General features: G+C 47.1%; 2 protein-coding genes across 4 annotated transcripts in view; one reads left to right on the forward strand and one right to left on the reverse strand.

Annotated features, from left to right (window-relative positions):
• The first annotated feature begins 3827 nt into the window (after positions 1–3827).
• On the forward strand, positions 3828–4563 carry LOC127199154 (60S ribosomal protein L14). The gene has a single exon (XM_051157042.1). It carries the CDS (start codon positions 3851–3853, stop codon positions 4508–4510), a length of 660 nt encoding a protein of 219 aa, XP_051012999.1. The 5' UTR covers positions 3828–3850; the 3' UTR covers positions 4511–4563.
• Positions 4564–8331: 3768 nt separating this feature from the next.
• Reck (reversion inducing cysteine rich protein with kazal motifs) overlaps positions 8332–18986 on the reverse strand; it is a 69094-nt gene continuing 58439 nt past the window's right edge. Inside the window, exons 16-21 of one of the 3 annotated variants that reach the window (XM_051157069.1) lie at positions 17663–17834; positions 16496–16688; positions 14593–14803; positions 12907–12980; positions 11110–11265; positions 8332–9989 (exon numbers count right to left, since the gene is read on the reverse strand). In XM_051157069.1, the coding sequence (XP_051013026.1) occupies positions 9768–9989; positions 11110–11265; positions 12907–12980; positions 14593–14803; positions 16496–16688; positions 17663–17834 (1028 nt within the window). In that variant the 3' untranslated portion in view covers positions 8332–9767. Of the gene's footprint in view, positions 9990–11109; positions 11266–12822; positions 12981–14592; positions 14804–16495; positions 16689–17662; positions 17835–18986 lie in introns of those variants that run through there. The other 2 variants (XM_051157055.1, XM_051157061.1) reach the window with 2 other exon arrangements.

Consider the following 18986-nt stretch of genomic DNA (forward strand, 5'->3'; position numbering starts at 1 on the left):
TATTTTAAAAATACATTTATTTGGGCCAGACATGGTAGTGCATGCCTTTATTCCCAGCACTTGGGAAACAGAAGTACGTAAAGCTCTGTGAGTTAAGGACCAAGCTGGTCTGCACAGTGAGGTCTTTATCTTTTTTATTTTTGAGACAAGCTCTCCTGCTCTCCTAAAGCCTCTGCTGGTCAAGGGCTCCCTGTGTAGCTGAGAACAATTTTAAAGTCCTGAGCTCCCTGTGTCCACCCCTGAAGTGTTGTGACCACAAACATGCCCAGCCATACAGTCTTTAAATTAACATGCACTTGGTCGTTAGACTATTGTCTGTTAGACAGGGTCTCAGTGTACAACCCAAATTGTAGGTCAGGTCTGTGCCACCACACCTGGCCAGAGCCTGCAGTATTGAGAGTTTAGATATAGCCAGGAGTGGTGGCGCACGCCTTTAATCCCAGCACTCGGGAGGCAGAAGCAAGCAACTCTCTGTGAGTTTGAGGCCAGCCTGGTCAACAAAGAGAATCCAGGGCAGCTACAAAGAGAAACCTTGTCTTGAAAACTAAAATAAGCAAACGAACAAAAACAAACAAATAAATAATAAAGTTACATGTATCCAGGAGGTCAGTGGGGAGCCACACACCACCCTCACTGTTCCTCCCCCATGTCCAGCAAATGCACTCACTGCTGTCTACATCTTCTACATGGGAGTAGAGTAGACACTGGTGCCGGCTGACTTGAAGGCACTTGAGATGCTGGGTAAGGGGTTCTGAATCCCTCCGCTTAGTTCTCTGCTCCATTTTGCTGACAAATTCCCCTTGAAATAACAAAAGGACGCAGGAGGGCCCTATTACTCCTAGGATCTCTAGACAGTTGCTTCAGAGGAACCAGAACGGCAAGGCCATGAGGAAATAGATGAGCACAGAGTCATCCGCCACACTTAGACAGCAGCCACCAGCCACACACACACACACACACACACACACACACACACACACACACACACACACACCTGGTTCAGAAGTGATTTCAGGCCGGGAGGTGGTGGTGCACGCCTTTAATCCCAGCACTTGGGAGGCAGAGGCAGGTGGATCTCTGTGAGTTGGAGGTCAGCCTGGTCTACAAATCGAGTCCAGGACAGCCAGGGCTATACAGAGAAACCCTGTCTCAAAAAACCAAACCAAACAAACAAACAGAAGTGATTTCAGAAGATGAGAAGGCCAGAGACCTGGCAGGGTCGAATCCCTGCCTCCGAGTTATCTGCAGAGCCTAAGACTGCTGTGTTGTGGGCTCTGTGGACTGGCTTTACCAGCAGCATGCCAGCAGTGTGCCAGATAGACTTAGGCATTGTCAAAGATGATTTCTATTAAGGGCAACTGGGTGGCTGGAGAGGGAGGTAATGCCAAAGCCGGCAGACAGAGACAAGAGACAAGCCTTAAAGATGAGACACTCAATTTATGTCTTGTCACCTAGCCCAGGCTGGCCTCCAACTATCCATGCAGCCGAGGATGGTCTTGAACTCCTTGTTCCCCTGACTCCAGCTCTCAATCAATTTAATCTTTTTTTTTTTTTTCCTGGATTTGTCTCATTTAAAAACTTCTGACCTTGGGGGGTAGCTCAGGAGAGAATACTCAGCGAACAGAAAGCCCTCCCCCATTACCACTAAGCAAACATGCGATTTCTCATTCTCTTCTGAAGCTTGGCATTTCTGCCTTTTATACTAAAGCTGTGTCTTATATTTTGACTATGACATAGCAAGCAGAGGGAGCCCTTTGGTTCTCTCTCTGGTTTTTTGTTTGTTTGTCTGTTTTTGTTCTTAATTTAGCATGATTATCCCATTGCTCCAGGATCATTTCTTTTCTTTTCTTTTTTCTCTTCCTCTACCTCTTCTTCTTTGTGACAGGCAGAAAAGGGACTTCCCAGCCTCAATGACCTCCCTCCAGCATGTGCCTGTTGTGAGCCTATCCATCCCTCTCCAGAAGAGAAGAACAAACACCAGAAGTGCTGGCGAGGGGCACGGATTCCTACTCCACAGGCTGGAAAGCAAGGCTGACAGGAGGATGCTCCTCCAGGGGACACAGCAGCCATAGCACGTGGACCACGGCAAGCAGGAAGATGTTCCAACACACACAGAAAAAGGAGGCTGAGTCAATGGGTCACACTGGGGAGAAGGAAGGGGCCCCTGATGATCCCTGGCCCCCACCCATCGTAGGACCGTCACATGAGGTTTTGGTTTGAATGTGTAAGCAGTCCTTGTCCACCCAGCACCATTATCTCAGTCCCCACCCCCTTCAAGATCATCTGACAAGTTATGAATCCTCCTCAGATTCCTCTGTAACTCCAGACAGGTTCCCCTCTGGTCCAGCATCTGAATTAGCTCCTTTTCTATTGCTGTGATAACATCAGATCAAAGTGACTTATAAAAGCAAATATTTAATCCGATGTACACTTCCAGAGGGCTCCAGTTCAGGGTGACAGAGCCAAAGCTCAGCAGTAGGAACAGCTGAGAGCTCACATCGCACGCAAACTGAGAGTGGGCGACAGAGACTCTGTCAATTTGCTTCATGGACTTCGAACCTTTCTATTTGAATGTAAGCGTTTATGACTTTTATCATCTTGACAAATTAACCCCACCCTGGGCTGGAGAGATGGCTCAGCGGTTAAGAGCATTGAGTGCTCTTCCAGAGGTCCTGAGTTCCCAGCATCCCAGCATCCACATGGTGGCTCACAACCATCTACAGTGAGATCTGGTGCCCTCTGCGGGTGTATATGTAGGCAGAGCACTGTATACATAATAATAAATAAATCTTAAAAAAAAAATTAACCCCACCCCAGAGATCACACGCTCTCTGTTCATACTTCTTAATGTGAAATGTGTGCTGTTTGATATTAGCACCCTCACCCTAGTCTTCTGGTTTGTTTACTGTAGTACTGGTGATGAACATAGGGCCTTGCACATGCCAGGCAAGCTACCTCTGAGCTGCACTGCCCCTAGCCCAGTCATCTAATTTTTATCTTTTAACTTTTTTTCTCTTCCAATTAATTCAGAAGACTATTACGGTACACAGCAATATCACCCCCCCCCAAAAAAACCCAAAAACCAAAAAAGAAAAGAAAAACCAAAACACTATTACTTTTATGGTTTGTAAAATTGACATTTCAATAGTGCTTGGCTTTGATATATTTTCCAACCTTCTTTATTACTGTGACACAGTACTTGATAAGAAGCAACCTAGGGCAGAAGGGTTTATTCTCCCAAGTTTGAGGGATACAAACTCCTCAGTCCATTATGGCTAGGAAGGCATGGCAACAGGACTGGGAGGCTGATGATCGCACAGCAAACAACCAGGGTGAGGAGGCAGAGAGGGGGGCAGGAAATGGGACCACAATACAGGGACCCACTTCCTCCAGCAAGATTCTACAACCTCCCCAAATAGCGCCACCAGGGGGAGATCAAGTATTCAAATGCCTGTGAAGGACATTCCACATTCAAACCACAGCCAAGGTTAAGGTATATGGTTGGTTATAAAATATGAAAACGTTCACACACAGGCAAAAGGGTTGGTACTTGTTTTACTGGAAAATTATTTGTACCACAGCTGGGCGGTGGTGGCACATGCTTTTGATCCCAGCACCGGGAGGCAGAGGCAAGAGAATCTCTGTGAGTTCCAGGCCAGCCTGGTCTATATAAGTGAATTTCAGGTCACCCTGGGCTACCTAGTGGAACCCTGTGGGGGGAGGGGGACACCAAATTAATAACAACAAAAAACCAAAGAAACCAATGCATGAACTGGGAACAAATTAGTTGACTCAGCTTCCTCCTCTTTAAGAGATGGTCATGTGCTCCTTCTCGCTGAACGCCGCAGACATGGTGTTCAGGCGTTTCGTGGAGGTTGGCCGGGTGGCCTACGTCTCCTTTGGGCCTCATGCTGGAAAGCTGGTCGCGATAGTAGATGTTATTGATCAGAACAGGGCTCTGGTGGATGGACCCTGCACTCGGGTGAGGAGACAAGCCATGCCTTTCAAATGCATGCAGCTCACTGACTTCATCCTCAAGTTCCCCCACAGTGCCCGTCAAAAGTATGTTCGAAAAGCTTGGGAGAAGGCAGATATCAATACGAAATGGGCAGCCACAAGATGGGCCAAGAAGATTGATGCCCGAGAAAGGAAAGCCAAGATGACAGATTTTGATCGTTTCAAAGTTATGAAGGCAAAGAAAATGAGAAACAGAATAATTAAGACTGAAGTCAAGAAACTTCAAAGAGCTGCTATCCTGAAAGCTTCTCCCAAGAAAGCACCTGTTGCTAAGGCTGCCATTGTGGCGGCTGCTGCGGCAGCGGCTGCTGCTAAAGCTAAAGCTCCAGCCAAGAAGGCAACAGGACCAGGCAAGAAGGCTGCGGCCCAGAAGGCCCCTGGCCAGAAGGCTGCAGGCCAAAAGGCAGCTCCTCCCGCCAAAGGTCAGAAGGGTCAAAAGGCCCCAGCCCAGAAAGCACCTGCTGCTCCAAAGGCAGCTGGCAAGAAAGCGTGAGCTATATAGGGAATAAAGCTTTTTGACACATTGAAAAAAAAAAAAAAAAAAAAGGTCATGTATCTTGGTGACCAAAATTCCTGAGAAGACAGTTTACAGAGAGGAACGATTTATTTTGGTCACAGTTTCAAAGCCTTCATTCTACTGTGGATGGGGAGGTCATGCAGAACAGAAGACAGGAAATGCAGAGGAGTAGGAACAAGGGGTTAGGGAAGTCCTGAAGGTCATGCCCCCAGTGACCTTCTTCCTCTACTCAGGCCCCATGTCATGGCTGTCAATTCTAGTTATAAAAAAAAAAATTAATGGGCTGGGCATGGTGGTACCCGCCTTTAATCCCAGCACTCGGGAGGCAGAGGCAGGCAGATTGCTGTGAGTTCGAGGCCAGCCTGGTCTACAAAAGAAGTCCAGGACAGCCAAGGCTACACAAAGAAACCCTGTCTTGGAAAAAACAAAAAACAAAACCCAAAACAAACAAACAAAAACTAAAACAGATATTTACAAATGAAAAATGACTGGACTGTGAGTATTGGTTGAATATGGGTTGAAGACAGTTTCAGGGCGACCAAGGTGACCAAATTGGAGCTTTGTTAGGGGTTGGTCTGGCATTCTGTGTATTCAGATACTGAATTCTGAGCCCCTAATATCTGGTTGCAGTCTGGAGGAGGGCATTTTTACACACATTGATCAATATTGGTTAATAAAAAAGCTGGACAGTCTATAGCTGGGTGAGAGAAAAGTAGGCAGAACTTCAGTTCTCAGTCTTGGGGTCTCAGGTAGGGACCATGAGGTAGGAAGAGAGGAAGGAAGAGAAGAAAGATGATGATGTAGAGAAAGGGCGTGGCCTGATGGAACAGAAACAGCCTGGGCAGGACTGATCTGGCAAGTCACTTGGGGAACAAGGCTGGGAAATAGGAAGACTAGCATGGAGGATCAGTATAAATGGACATCTGCCCAGTTATTGTGCTTAAAGCTTATGAATAAATCTTATATGTTTCTGGCTCACTTACTTGGGAGCTAGAGAGGTGATTAGGGGAAAAAAAAAAACCAAAAAATAAATATCTTTACAAAGCTTTGGATCTACTGCCCACTGTGACTCTGACCCTGGTTCTGGGACCTCATTATGGCCTTTTCCTCTTCTGTTGAATGAATATAGTGATACTCAGAGACTCTCTCTCTCTCTCTCTCCTTCCTACATCCTTCCATCCTTTATTCTCCCTGCCCCCACCCCGCCCCCAAGACACGGTTTCTCTGTATACCCTGGCTGTCTGGAACTCATAGAGATCTACCTGCCACTGCCACTGGGATTAAAGGTGTGCGCCACTACTACCACCCAGCCTCGGAGGATTTCTTTTTCTTTTCTTTCTTTTATTGGGTTTTCAAGACAGGTCTCTCTGTGTAGCCTTGGCTGTCCTGGACTTGCTTCATAGACCAGGCTGGCCTCGAACTCACAGCGATCTGTTTGCCTCTGCCTCCCAAGCGCTGGGATTAAAGGTGTGCGCCACCGTGCCCGGCAGAGAATTTAACCCCCAGCAAACTACAGTTGCAGAACTCTCTTAGCATACCTGCAACCTCGCACCTGAGGCTGAGGGAGAATTTAAGTTCAAGCCCAGCCTGATGGACACAGGGTGAATCTGTCTCAAAAGCAACGGCAGAAACAAAATCTACCCGTTGACAAGCAGACTGAGCTCCTTTTCCCCTGGGTTTTCAAGACAGAGTTTCTCTGTGTAGCCTTGGCTGTCCTGGACTCACTTTGTAGACCAGGCTGGCCTTGAACTCACAATGACCCACCTGCCTCTGCCTCCCAAGTGCTGGGATTAAAGGTGTGCGCCACCGTGCCTGGTGGCTGAGCTCTTATGTATGCATCAATTCTGCTGCTTATATTTGCATTGCTGATGAAATTTAAATGTATCTGGTCAAAGAAACTTGGTCACATCTACTTCAATTTCTTTGAGGAAAATATTCAAGCAGCTGAGAATATTTCTGGCTCCTCGATATACCTTTGACTCAGCTCCTCCAGACCCAAATTCTTGTGTAGGAGCCTGAGTTGACTGAGCCTGGGTCCTGACTTCAAACCAGTTCCAGAAAGAGAACAGGGCACACCTCTCTGCTCTCACTGTCAGTCCTAGATTGCATTTCACTGACTTTTTCTCTCGCTAAAAAATCTAAATCCAGCTAACACATACCCCTGCTTCTTTTCTTTTTTATTGTCTTTTTCTTTCTTCCTTTTAGTTTTTGGTTTTGAGAGGCAGGACCTCAGGTAACCTAGGCTGTCCTTGAACTCTACGTGGAAACTCCTTCCTCTACTTCCCATATGCTGACATTATAGACTTGTACTGCTACACCTGGCAACACACACACACACACACACACACACACACACACACACCCCACACCCCCCACATCACACACACATCATACATATACTCTATATGCATCACATATATACAAAACACACACACCACACACAGACCACATACATCCCACACTACACAGCCATACACTTACACAAAACCCAGACACCCTATGCCCACATACATATATCTCATGTCATGCACACATACCACTTATATAAAAATGCACATCACTAACATATACACAAAAACACCCTACACACACTATATACAAAATGCACACACACACACACACACACACCTTACACTAGCCCTCGGCCACTAAGCACGGTGACCGCCCCTTTTCAGAAGAGTTTTTGCTTATATCTTAAATTCCGTCCCCAGAGTCTACTGCAGCACACAACCTCCATCTTCTCTCCAGTGTCTAAGCTCTTGAATCTTTGTGAATTATATCTCCGACGAGGGCTTGTGAGAAAAACTTATTCTAGGCATAGCTTTAAGCTTTGGTTCTTCATTTGCTGAGGTCTGAGGAGGGGAAAAATTCAGTGTAATGGGCAATGGGTTGAAGGTGATGCTATTAGAACAGTCGCAGGGAACTTCCCTGGTCCAATGCTACATTCTCAGCATCACTGTCATTTACCTGTTTTGTGATCCTGTGGAGCCCAAGGCCTTGGCCGTGCTGGACATACTCGCTGCCACTTTGCTCTTGATTATTGTTAGGGAATGTGGGATGTATTCAAAGCTGTACTTAACAGAGAAACAAATGACATGATAAATGGGAGAGTAAGTGTTGAGTTAGACTTGGGTTTAAGCTCTGCTTTTAACAAGCTCTGCAACCTCAGAGAATTATGGCTGTGAACACCTGCCCTGACAGGAGACAGTGTTAAAAATTTTGACTCTCTCCAACTTAATATGATAAGGTCAAGTCTTCCTTTTAAAAGATATTGCTTTATACATTTAATTAGTATATTTCTCAGGTTTTTTTTTTACATCATTTGATGCATATTCTTTGAATGATGAAATTCATTATTATTTCATTTCCCAATTTTTATATATGATGAATTGTTATTCATTTAAAACCTTTTACTTTTTTCATTTTGTTTTTGAGATTTAATATAATTACATAATTTCTCCCTTCCCTTTCCTCCCTCCAAACCCTTCCTCATACCTCTCTTTGCTTTCTTTCAAATTCATGGCCTCTTTTTAAAAAACTTTTTTTATTGATTCTTTGCAAATTTCACATCATGCACCTCATCTCCCCATCCCTCCGTATCCCCCACCATCCTTGCAACCTCCCCCCAAATACAAACATGAGGTCAAGGGAATACACCTGCCTGCCTGTCCCTGTCTCGCAAGGCCTGACGCTGGAGTCTGCCATGCCTGCCCTCCGACCATGCTTCTCTTTGCCAGAGGCCTTGGCTTGGGATGATGCCACTCTAGGACCTGTCATGGTACAGTAAAAACACAACTCACTTAAGGGTGAGGAATGGTTTCATTCTGAATGTTCACATTGCCTGGAAGTACACATGATCATATAAAATTACTTTTATTAAAATAGAAAAGCTTTCTAGTGTTTTGCTGTATACTATATATAGGACATATATAGTATATTGCCGTATACTATATATAGAATATACATACAACATAGTCTAGGATGTTGAAGACATTTAGACAGAAATAGGCAATTGCAACAGAGGCTACATCAACACCAGCACTGAGATCCTCTGAGAGCCTTAAGTGCCACGTTTCAACAACATTTTGGTATAATAAGCATATTGCTATATTGCAGAGGGTACATGTAACACTGAAAATACTTCATGTAAAATCTAAGTTCAGGTGCATACAAACAAGTATTACATTATAGCTTATTTCAAACTGTGAGACATTCAAAGTTTCTAATTTCTTAGACAACATGCAAACATTTTAATATTTAGCCTGACATTTTAAATATATAAACCATATTCTTTATAATTCTATATAAAAAGAAAGTCAGACAGATACTTATCCACACTGTGCACATCACAAAAAAGCAAATGTGTCTTCATGAAGGAGAAGTATGGGGATAACACACATGATTGTCATTTTACAAATATGGCTATTCACCTTCTTTATAATAAAATTAAAAAATCATGTACTACTTACATGAACTACTAATTATCTTACTTTTTGGCAATTATAGTAGCAGCAATTGGTTTAAAGTCTGATATTCAAACTCTCTGAACTTGGTGAGCACTGACGAGTGTGTCTGGCTAATATAAACCTACGTGACACAGGATGCTTGGATGCAGGTAGACTGCCCCCACTCACAGGCACAGACTGGCACTACTGAGCAGCCACTCGCAGGACAGGCCATGAGGGCTACTTGGCTGACTTGCTTTTGCTCAGCACACTAGAGCCTTACATCTCCATGGCGTCAGCTCAACGAGCTAGTGATAGGTTTAAGGAAGTCTTCTCCCCTTGCACGCCTTCACAGCAGTGGCTTCTCACTGAGCCCTCAGCTTCTAGACTCAGAACAAGAGCAGCAGCAGCCTCAACACTGATAGGAACTCTGACGATACTAGGACAGGAACCCAACAGCAAAGGGGGTCTCCTTCTATAAAGTGACCATCTCACCAATCAGTGATGGTAAATTTGCTTTGGGGAAGGGGACCCATCTACTGAGCAAAATGTAAACTGTGGCCCAGCAATCCACCAGCAAGACGCATCGTCTTCCATTACAATGGGAGAGCCTAATTTATAATTTTAAAAATCAAGGCAAAACCCCTAATATTGGTGGATTAAAAAAAAAATACTGTGTGGTGCTAAGAGGTGACGTGTGCTTTTGCCTGGCCATCAGCCAGCAGTCCTGAATGTCTTTCACAAGCGGGATGGCTGGGTTGAGGAGTGCTTTGCAGCGTTGTTGGCAGTCAGGGACGAGTCCAGAACAAGTGCACGGTGAAACCCAGGCTGAGGAAGAGGAACAGGGAGGGGAAGGGAGGCCTGCTCGCAGGGGCAGAGGACGGGAGACTGCTGGAGACCTGCACTTGGGAGATGATGAGGGCAGACAGAGGCACGTGGGACGCCAGCGTGGGGCTGTCGGAATTGATGAGGGACTCGATCTTCTCTGCCTCCTTATTGCAGGCCTCAATCTGTAAGGAAAAGATCCTTTTACTATGAAACCTCAGAGCCTTCAACAGTCCAGTCAGGCTAACTCCAGGCACATGTCAAAAGGAGACTAGCCAGAGGACGCTTGCTTTCCTCATCCTGACTGTCCTAGCCAGAGTCACAGGTAACTATGCCTTAAGTTATTACACACATATAAGAGCGCTGGTGGAGACCAGAAGCCACAGTGTCCGGACCACACCACACACCGCCTGTGTCACTGGCCCTCACGGCTGCGGTCAGACAGCCACAGAAGCTGCAGTGTCCCGACCACACCACACACCACCTGTGTCACTGGCCCTCACGGGCGCGGTCAGGCAGCCACAGCGATGCTTTTTACCTGCTTTGAATGTGAAGACAGAAGCAGGTTTGGAACGAGGCAGCCTGAGCTGCTTTCTCTACCCCTTCTTTGAGTCCTCATTACTTTCTGGGCCTACGTGAGTGAGGCTGCACATTGGTGAGGGGCCTGAGATGGCCTCTGATGGACCCTCCTCCAGAGAGACTGGAGGCTTTGGCTTGGTCACTGCCTGCCCATGATAGTGCCCTACTCCCCAGCCTTGTTGGCACCACAGTGGAGCAGACAGTGTTCCTGGCCTCAGCCCTGGAACAGACTCGGTCATTCAGAGGCTGCCTGTCTCTTTCCCTCCCACCCTTTGCTGCTCCCAAAGTGTCCCATTTCCTCACTCCTCAGTCCTTCCCAACCCTGCGTGGTGTCCCCCCTTCTCCCACTGTAAGTCACTATAAGTCACTGTAAGTCACTGTGTGGGGGGGTGCCTCACCTGTCTAAAGTGACCAGACGGCTGCAGTGTGGGGGCCTCACCTGTCTAAAGTGACCAGATGGCGGCAGTGTGGGGGCCTCACCTGTCTAAAGTGACCAGACGGCTGCAGTGTGGGGGTCTCACCTGTCTAAAGTGACCAGATGGCTGCAGTGCAGGGGCCTCACCTGTCTAAAGTGACCAGATGGCTGCAGTGTGGGGGCCTCACCTGTCTAAAGTGACCAGACAGCTGCAGTGTGGGGGTCTCACCTGTCTAAAGTGACCAGACGGCTGCAGTGTGGGGGTCTCACCTGTCTAAAGTGACCAGACGGCTGCAGTGTGGGGGCCTCACCTGCAAAGCTTTTGGGTAATGATCGACGGGAATAATGAGGATCACAATTTCCGATTCGATGCTCAAGTATCCGAACACGTCGCACTGTGGCACCGACACGTGCATGCGGATCTTCTGTAGGATCTCCAGGACTGTTATTGGTTTCTTGTCTGTCACCTGGAAGACATTTACAGGGCCTGGAGAGGACCCCCTCCTGCCCTCTGACCAGCGCTCTCAGCACCAGGGTTTCCTCTGCTGGACACGATCCTGCCTCCGAGGGTCCAGTGCACTTTGCTTTGAGCAGGTCTTGTTATATAGACCAGGCTAGCTTTTTTTTTTAATTCTAATTTTATTGATTTATTCATATTGCATCTCAATGGTTATCCCATCTCTTGTATCCTCCCATTCCTTCCTCCCTTCCATTTTCCCCTTACTCCCCATCCCCTATGACTGTTTTTTTTTTTTTTTTTTTTAAGATTTTATTTATTTTATGAATGTAAGTGCTCTATCTGCATGTACACCTGCAGGTCAGAAGAAGCCATTAGAGGGTAGAGATGGCTGTGAGCCAGCACGTGGTTGCTGGGAATTGAACTCAGGACCTCTGGAAGAGTAGACAGTGCTCTTAACCTCTGAGCCATCTCTCCAGCCCAGACCAGGCTAGCTTTAAATTCGTGATCCTCTTGCTCAGCCAACATGCCCAGCTCAGAAATGCTGTTTATTTATTTTGGTTCTTTTTGTTTGAAATAGAATCCCAGGTAATGGCCTTGACCTTCTCATCCTCCTGGCTCTACCTCCCAAGATACATACATACATACATACACACACACACACATATATATTTATGTATATCTTGCATATTCCATCTATCTGTCTGTCTATCTATCTATAATCTATATATTAATTAATTTATTTATTTATGAGAGACAGAGACATGCACGAGCCAGAGGTCAATCTGCATTTCATTCTTCAGAAGCTTTTAAAACCTCCTTTAAAATCGTTTTGAATTTTATTTTTAAATATGTGTACATGTATGTGTGTGCAGGTGCCATGGTGGCTCGAGTTGCGGGTGGCTGTAAGCTGCCTGATGTGGGTGCTGGGAACCAAATCTGAGTCTTGTGAAAGAAAGAGCACTTAAGCACTGAGCCATCTTATCTTGTTTTAAGATAAGGTCTTGCATGGGCCAGGAGCTTGCCAAGAACCTGAGCTTGAATCCCAGAACTCACATAAAAAGGTAAAAATACTGTGTGTGGTGGGGTGTATACTTGCAATCTCAGCGCCCTTGGGCTTGCCTGCCTGGCAGTCTAGCTGAGAGAGACCCCAGGCTGAGTGAGGGCAGCATCCAATTGAGTTCGCTCCAGGCCCAAAAGTGCTTCCCATAAAGTGGGTGCCCTGAACTGGAGGGCACAGGAAAGAGGTGCGTCAATAAAGGAAGGAAGGACACTCTGGGCAGCAGCAAGTGTTTGGCTGTTGTATCACTGGAGTCCTGACCTCCCAGAAGGGAGCAGACAGGGAAGGTAACTTCTTGGGGGGATGGGTGCTGGGGTGAGGTGTGGGGGCAGAGACCATTTAGGTTTCTGTTTTGGCCACCTGGCCTTGAGCATGCTCTCTGACCTGGCAGGGCCTTCCCTGAGGGCATGGCAGGGAGGGGCAGCGGTCAGGAGCTAGCCAACCCTGTTCTATTGATTATGAGTGCTATGGCCTTGAGTGGAGTGGGGACCAGGATCTTTATCTGCACACAGGGACAATAATCCTCTCTCCATGCTCCTGACAAGTTTATCAATGTGTCTTCAACAGCACCTGCCATCTGAAGCAACTTACCTTAGCGATAGTGTCCAGTTTTTCTTTGTCAAATAAAACCCGTAACATTCCAGCACATAATGGGCAACAAGCCCCTGTAACAGAAACCATTTTTGTGTTCAGAATTAAAACGAGGAGAATCCAAAATCATTGGTGAAGTGGCCAGCATCACTGTGGCCTTCACCCGTCCCTCCTGGTGACTTTATCTTCAGCTGTGCTCAATGACCAACCAAGGACCCTAATATCTGTGTCCTCCCAACACCTCCTCTGGCAGTGCCCAGCCGAGGCGGCTGGAGAGTGACAGCACACCAGGCCCGCTCTTGTCCTGACCAACAGCTTGTGCTGGATCTGTTTTCCTATCTGCACAAGGGAGCCTCAGGCACTCTGAGTGTTTGCTTCACGTGTAACTTTTCAAACTACCTCAGCCTGTTTAAAAACCACAGCAAGGGGGAAGCTGGTCAACCATCTTGCCCATCTAACCAAGTCCCACACTGCCTCCCAGCAGCCTTCCTAGCAGGCCCTCAGCACCTCTCACTCAGCCTCCTCAGGCAGTTTTGACCTGACAGTTTGGATGTGCAAAGAACCTCACGTCCCCAGGAGGGAGGGGCTTCATTTTATTCAGTGCTGGGTGCCTAGGAGATTGTCCTGAACCTAGCGGAGGCTCAGGGAATCCTTGCTGAGCTCCTAGATGGAGAGTCAGAGTCAGGGTGAGGAAGGTGCAGAGTAACCTGTACTGAGCAGACGTGGCCTGAAGGCCCTTTGGCTGCCTGTCTTACTGATGGACATGGGTGTAAGGTAAACGGTCCTGCATCTGTGTGAACAGAGCCTTCTGATACACAATCACCGAGTTAAGGCAACTCGCTCAACTACAAATGTTTGTGTTCATCAAAATATGTCGACTATCCATTCAAATACTAATGTTGTTACTTAAAAATAAGTAAATGCTATGTATTTAATCTAGTAACCCTGATTTTTTAATTTAAATACTACTTTACCTGCTTATATATTGATGTTTTCTTGTAAAAAAAAGTGCTTGAAAAAAGCTGCCATGATGTTGTTTTTCTTTAAATTAGATGCATTCGTTTTATCTTACATGTGTGTATGCCTGTGTGTATGTATGTATGTGTATATGTGTGTGTGTATGTATGTATGTATGTATGTATGTATGTATGTATGTATGTATGTGTGTGCGCGTGCCAGAGGAGGTCAGGAGGGGGCATAGGATCCTCTAAAACTGGAAACAGATGTGTGTGTGTATGCGTGTGTGTGCATGTACGTGCCAGAGGAGGTCAGGAGAGGGTATAGGATCCTCTAGAACTGCAGCTACAGATGTCTGTGAGCCACATTATTGGTGCTAGCAATTGAACTCAGGTTCTCTGCAGAGCAACAAGTGGTCTAACCTGAGCCAGCTTGCTAGCCAGTGCCATGCTGTTTTGATGTCAGCAGAGTAAATGTTCTCTAAGATAATCCAGAGCTTTGGCGTTAGCTCAGGGTCGTCAGCATGTGGATCTTTACCTTTTTATTTTGGAGAGGCTCTTATACTGTACCCCAGGTGCCTGTGTCAGGGGCACTTTCCCTGTCTCGGCCAGAGTGCTGCAATCACAGCTTTTCAGAGTTTACAGCTCTCTTCTCAGTGGCCCATTTTCTGGGGTGGAACAGCAAATCTTTCGGTCTCACCCCCTGCCCACCTCAGTACCTGCAGTTTACCTGGTGGAATGACGGGTTTGCAGCCCATAGTTGAGAGTGAAGGACACTTGACAGCAGCACACTCAGCCACAGCGCTGTACTCAGAGAGGACCCCGACAGCCTGGCAGGGCCCATAGTAGTCGACAGCCACACGATCGGAGTAGGCGGCACACACACTGCTGTAAGTCTCACCATTGTGCCCACAAACAGACTCTGTGGCCCTGCAGAAGGGCTGAGGAAAAACAAATAACTTTTAGCCCTGAAACTTCTATGGTCTATCTTTCTAATTGTGAGCACAGGCTGGTCTCCCTATTTTTAGGAAGTTAAAAGACACAGGTATAAGTTTGGGGACCCTCTAAAGCCCTGGGGTGGACTAAGTAATAGGTTGTCTCAAGGTAACCGGTAGCCTTTGGAACTACGGCTCATTCCACCAAAACTGATACAAGATACAAATATCCTCTCGTCCATCCTTTGTCCAGGCTTCTCTTAGTAGTCACGAAGGTCTGAGAAAAAATATCGACTTAAAAAAAAAATTAAAAAAAAAAATATCGACTTAATGAAAAGGAAGGACGTGACCACTTCATGCTGAGTGTGGGAATCGGGGAGGGATGGGCAGAGATGAGTGGAGGAGACATAGTGTAGACCCACTGGGCAGTTAGGGACAACCCTGACACCTTGTTGGGGGATGGTCTAATGTATTTTGATGCTAATTACTGCTTGCTGTCTCTGTGACCCACTTGGGCAGGGCAGAGGAGATAGAGGTGTGCCTAAGGTTCCTGGGGAGAGAGAGAGGAATGCTGAGAGTAAGAACAGGAAGAAGACAGACCAGAGGACAGAGAAGAAGGAGAAGACCGCCATGGGTTAGATGGAGGAGAAGCACATGGCCGGTGTGGATGGAGAATTCGGCCCAGATGAAGAACATGAGTAAGTATTTGGGGTTATGGATGGGAGGTAGCTTGATAGAAGTTATTAGAAGCAGATGGTGTGGGATTGGGACAGGGATCACATACCTGCCCCACTATGGGAAGTAGTTTAGAGGATTAATATCTGTCCTGCCCCAGGTTAACTAAGGCTATTTTAAAATATAACAAGTGTCTGTGTCTTAATTGATTGTTAGCTGGGTATACTGATACTATTGATTAATTTAATAGAACACATGCTCTAGCGGAGAAGAGGGAACAAGGATGGGGCGGGGAGCAGATGGTGTCCCTGTAAGTGTGACACTAGCTCCAAGAGAAAGAGTAGTCAAGACAAGCTGAAGGGACTTTGCCCTCCTCGGACGAAGAGCATGTCAGGAGTTAGTGGTTCGCAGGCAGGTGATGACAGGCCCAAAGATGGGAACCTCCCCAGAGAGGGGTCAGCACAGAGTCAGGGAGGTGGGAAGCTCCAAGGAGGCTACCCCCTAAGGTTATTTAATGTGGAAGCTGAATTCACAAGTCTGAATGACATCAAGTGTCTGCCTGCGCAAAACAAGTCTTAGAGGTTTTCATGTCACTTTCGCACAGTGGGAAGCAGGAAGTGAGAGGGGGCTCTTCTTCCTGATTTGTTTTCTTTCCTCCTTCCTTTCCTTCCTCCCTCTCTCCCTCCCTTTCTACTTTCCTTCTTGAAACAAGGTCTCTCTGTGTAGCCCTGGCTGTCCTGAAACTCACTCTGTAGACCAGGCCTGCTCGCCTCTGCCTCCCGAGTGCTGGAATTACAGATGTGTGCCACCACCTGGCCTGATCTGTTTCCTATGGCAGCCCACAGAGGTGTGGAAAGATGAACCACAGTGAGCACACTGGAAGGCAGTGTCTGCTACCTTCTACAGTCATCTTCTCAGAGCTGGCCACACCGCTCCTTCCTCAGCAGAGGGCTGTGTTCTGCTTGTGTGGAGAAGACCATAACCGAGCTTGATGCCCTTGGGTTTGGTAGGCAAACAACATACCTGGCAGGGGCCCCTGTAGGAGAGGCTTTTTCCGCGTTGGTACAGACTGCAGAGACTGTTGTGCTCCATGTGGTCCGTATCACACACAGGCTCTCGCACCTGGTCACAGGCGAGCTGTCTGGGCACACACTCATACTGGCTACATCCAAATTTATCAAAAGTTGTCAGGCAAACTTGTGCTTTTGGCACACATCTGAAAAGGACGCAGGCAGCAAGTTAGCCAGAAGCAGGGAGGAGTTGTGGTGGGCAGCAAAACCCTGGAGATGGCACAAGCCTCTGAGGAGAGGGCCGAGGCTAATGGAGCGTATGCAGAGGACAGTAGGAAACGGCAGACACGCGGCGAGCCCTGGGCACGCATGGAAGAGTGTGTTCTAACTAAAGCTTGGCGGGTGAAGTGCTTGCTGAGATCTCTCACATCTAATTCCTGCAGTGAGTGCTCTATGGCTAATAACAATGCATCCATTTCTCGTGTCTCTTTTGCTACCTGCCCTTTCCTGACTCTCTGCTTCAGTCTTATAGAACCCCTGGAGCTCCCAGCAGACACCTCTGCTCCTGCTGCCATCTGCTTTCAGCTACACCAGCTTTCCTCCCTAGCCATCCTGCTTTTCACAGATCCAGCTGACTGCCCTGCATTTGAGGCCTTCCCCTACCCAGCAGCATTACCTGCTCTACATCTGTACTCCCCTCCCCCTTTTTAAAGATTTATTTATTATTTATACAGTAGTCTGCCCACACGTGTGCCTGCCCATCATAAGAAGGCACCAGATCTCATTACAGGTGGTCATAAGCTACCATGTGGGTGCTGGGAATTGAACTCAGGACCTTCGGAAGAGCAGCCAATACTCTTAACGTCTGAGCCATCTCTCCAGCCCTACATCTGCACTCCTAATCATGCAGCCAGCCAGCTCAACGCAGCTCTCTCTCCACACTCCATATCACTCAGGACAGAGATCACTTTTCCCCCTGAGACATCTCTGTCATGCAGCATGGCATGACTTTGAACTCACAATTCTCCAGCGCTTCACGTGCTGGGATCACATACGTGAGCCACTAAGCCCAGCACGTTGTTCTCAGTCCGCTTTTGTCTTCGTCACATGAGACATGCACAGCAGATACTTTACAAGTGCTGGTCTTGGCTGAAAAAAGGAGAAGCAGCTTTTGGCTTACCTTTGGCTTTTGGGGCAGAGGTTAGGATTACAGGGATCCTTGGAGATACAAGGTCCAAACTCAAACTGATGGTCTTGGAGACCCACACAGCGAGCGATGCAGGCACTGGGGTAAGTGCGTCCATTCTGTGCACACACTGGGACAAACTGATCTGCGCAGTTACAGGGCAGACCTGAAGAAAGGAAAAGGCCTCAAATGAACACACCCACTCCCTTCCCTGTGTGCTGATGAAGGCAAGCCACTAACAAATCACATTAAAATGGAATTGTACATTAACTCAGGGAAAACAGACACAAATCTTGTTCACATTCCCTGACACACACACACACACACACACACACACACATTTTTATTTTTTTTGAGACAAGATCTCACTAGGTAGCCCTGGTTGACCTGGAATTTGCTATGTAGACCAGTTTGGCCTTGAACTCAGAAATCTGCCTGCCTCTGCCTCCCAAGTGCTGGGATCTAAGGTGTGTGCCATCATACCTGGCCTGAGAGATTTTAAAGAGAGTAAAGTCTGAAAAGCTATCTTTCTGAAACATGGCATTCCTTTGCCCTTTATCTAATAGGTGTCTCCGGATATCGGCCCAGGTAGAAATAGGGCTATAGGTAGGAGCACTAAAGCTCATTACTCCTGACCTGGCACATCAGACTTGGAAATCAGATGACTGAAGTCTGGCTTGGGAGATTTCCTGAATGTTAAAAGATAATACAAAATTAGACAACTGTTAGGATTCTATCTCTCTCCAGGTCATGTTTGTACTGGGACTGAGTACCCACAAATATGGCAGTTTTGGGCCAGGTGTCTATTATTGTCCTAATTTACTCCAGTATGGCCGGGGCCACACACCTTGGGAACATGGGTCCATACAGAAGCATTTGTTAGATGTGATTTATAAATAAATAGTAAACGACTCCCATCTAAGTCATTAGCCCACCCTCCACCCCACACCCTTCTGTGGCCTCTGTAAACAGAGTGAACAGCAGACAAAGGTAAGCAGCCATGGTGTTGCTGACAGCAGCCACAGGGTAAGGCGGCAGGGCCCAGGCTCACGGCAGCAAGCGGAGGACACACTGCACGCTTCATTCTGTTGTTGCTGTCCATTCTCAAGTTCTTTCTCTCCTTATTTCTAACAGGCTGGCACAAGGTTAGTGAGCCCCCTTTCTGCCCCTCTCCCCTGTGGTGTACTATCAACCTCAGGGAAGGAATCGAGCTGTCACTGCACTGGTGAGAATGGGGACAAGCAGAGCTACCTAATACCATTTTACTGAAGGCAAAAGCATTCCAGTTCTGGGGAGAAGCAGATACCATCAGACACCA

Source organism: Acomys russatus, chromosome 2, assembly GCF_903995435.1.
Source record: "Acomys russatus chromosome 2, mAcoRus1.1, whole genome shotgun sequence".
NCBI lineage: Eukaryota > Metazoa > Chordata > Mammalia > Rodentia > Muridae > Acomys > Acomys russatus.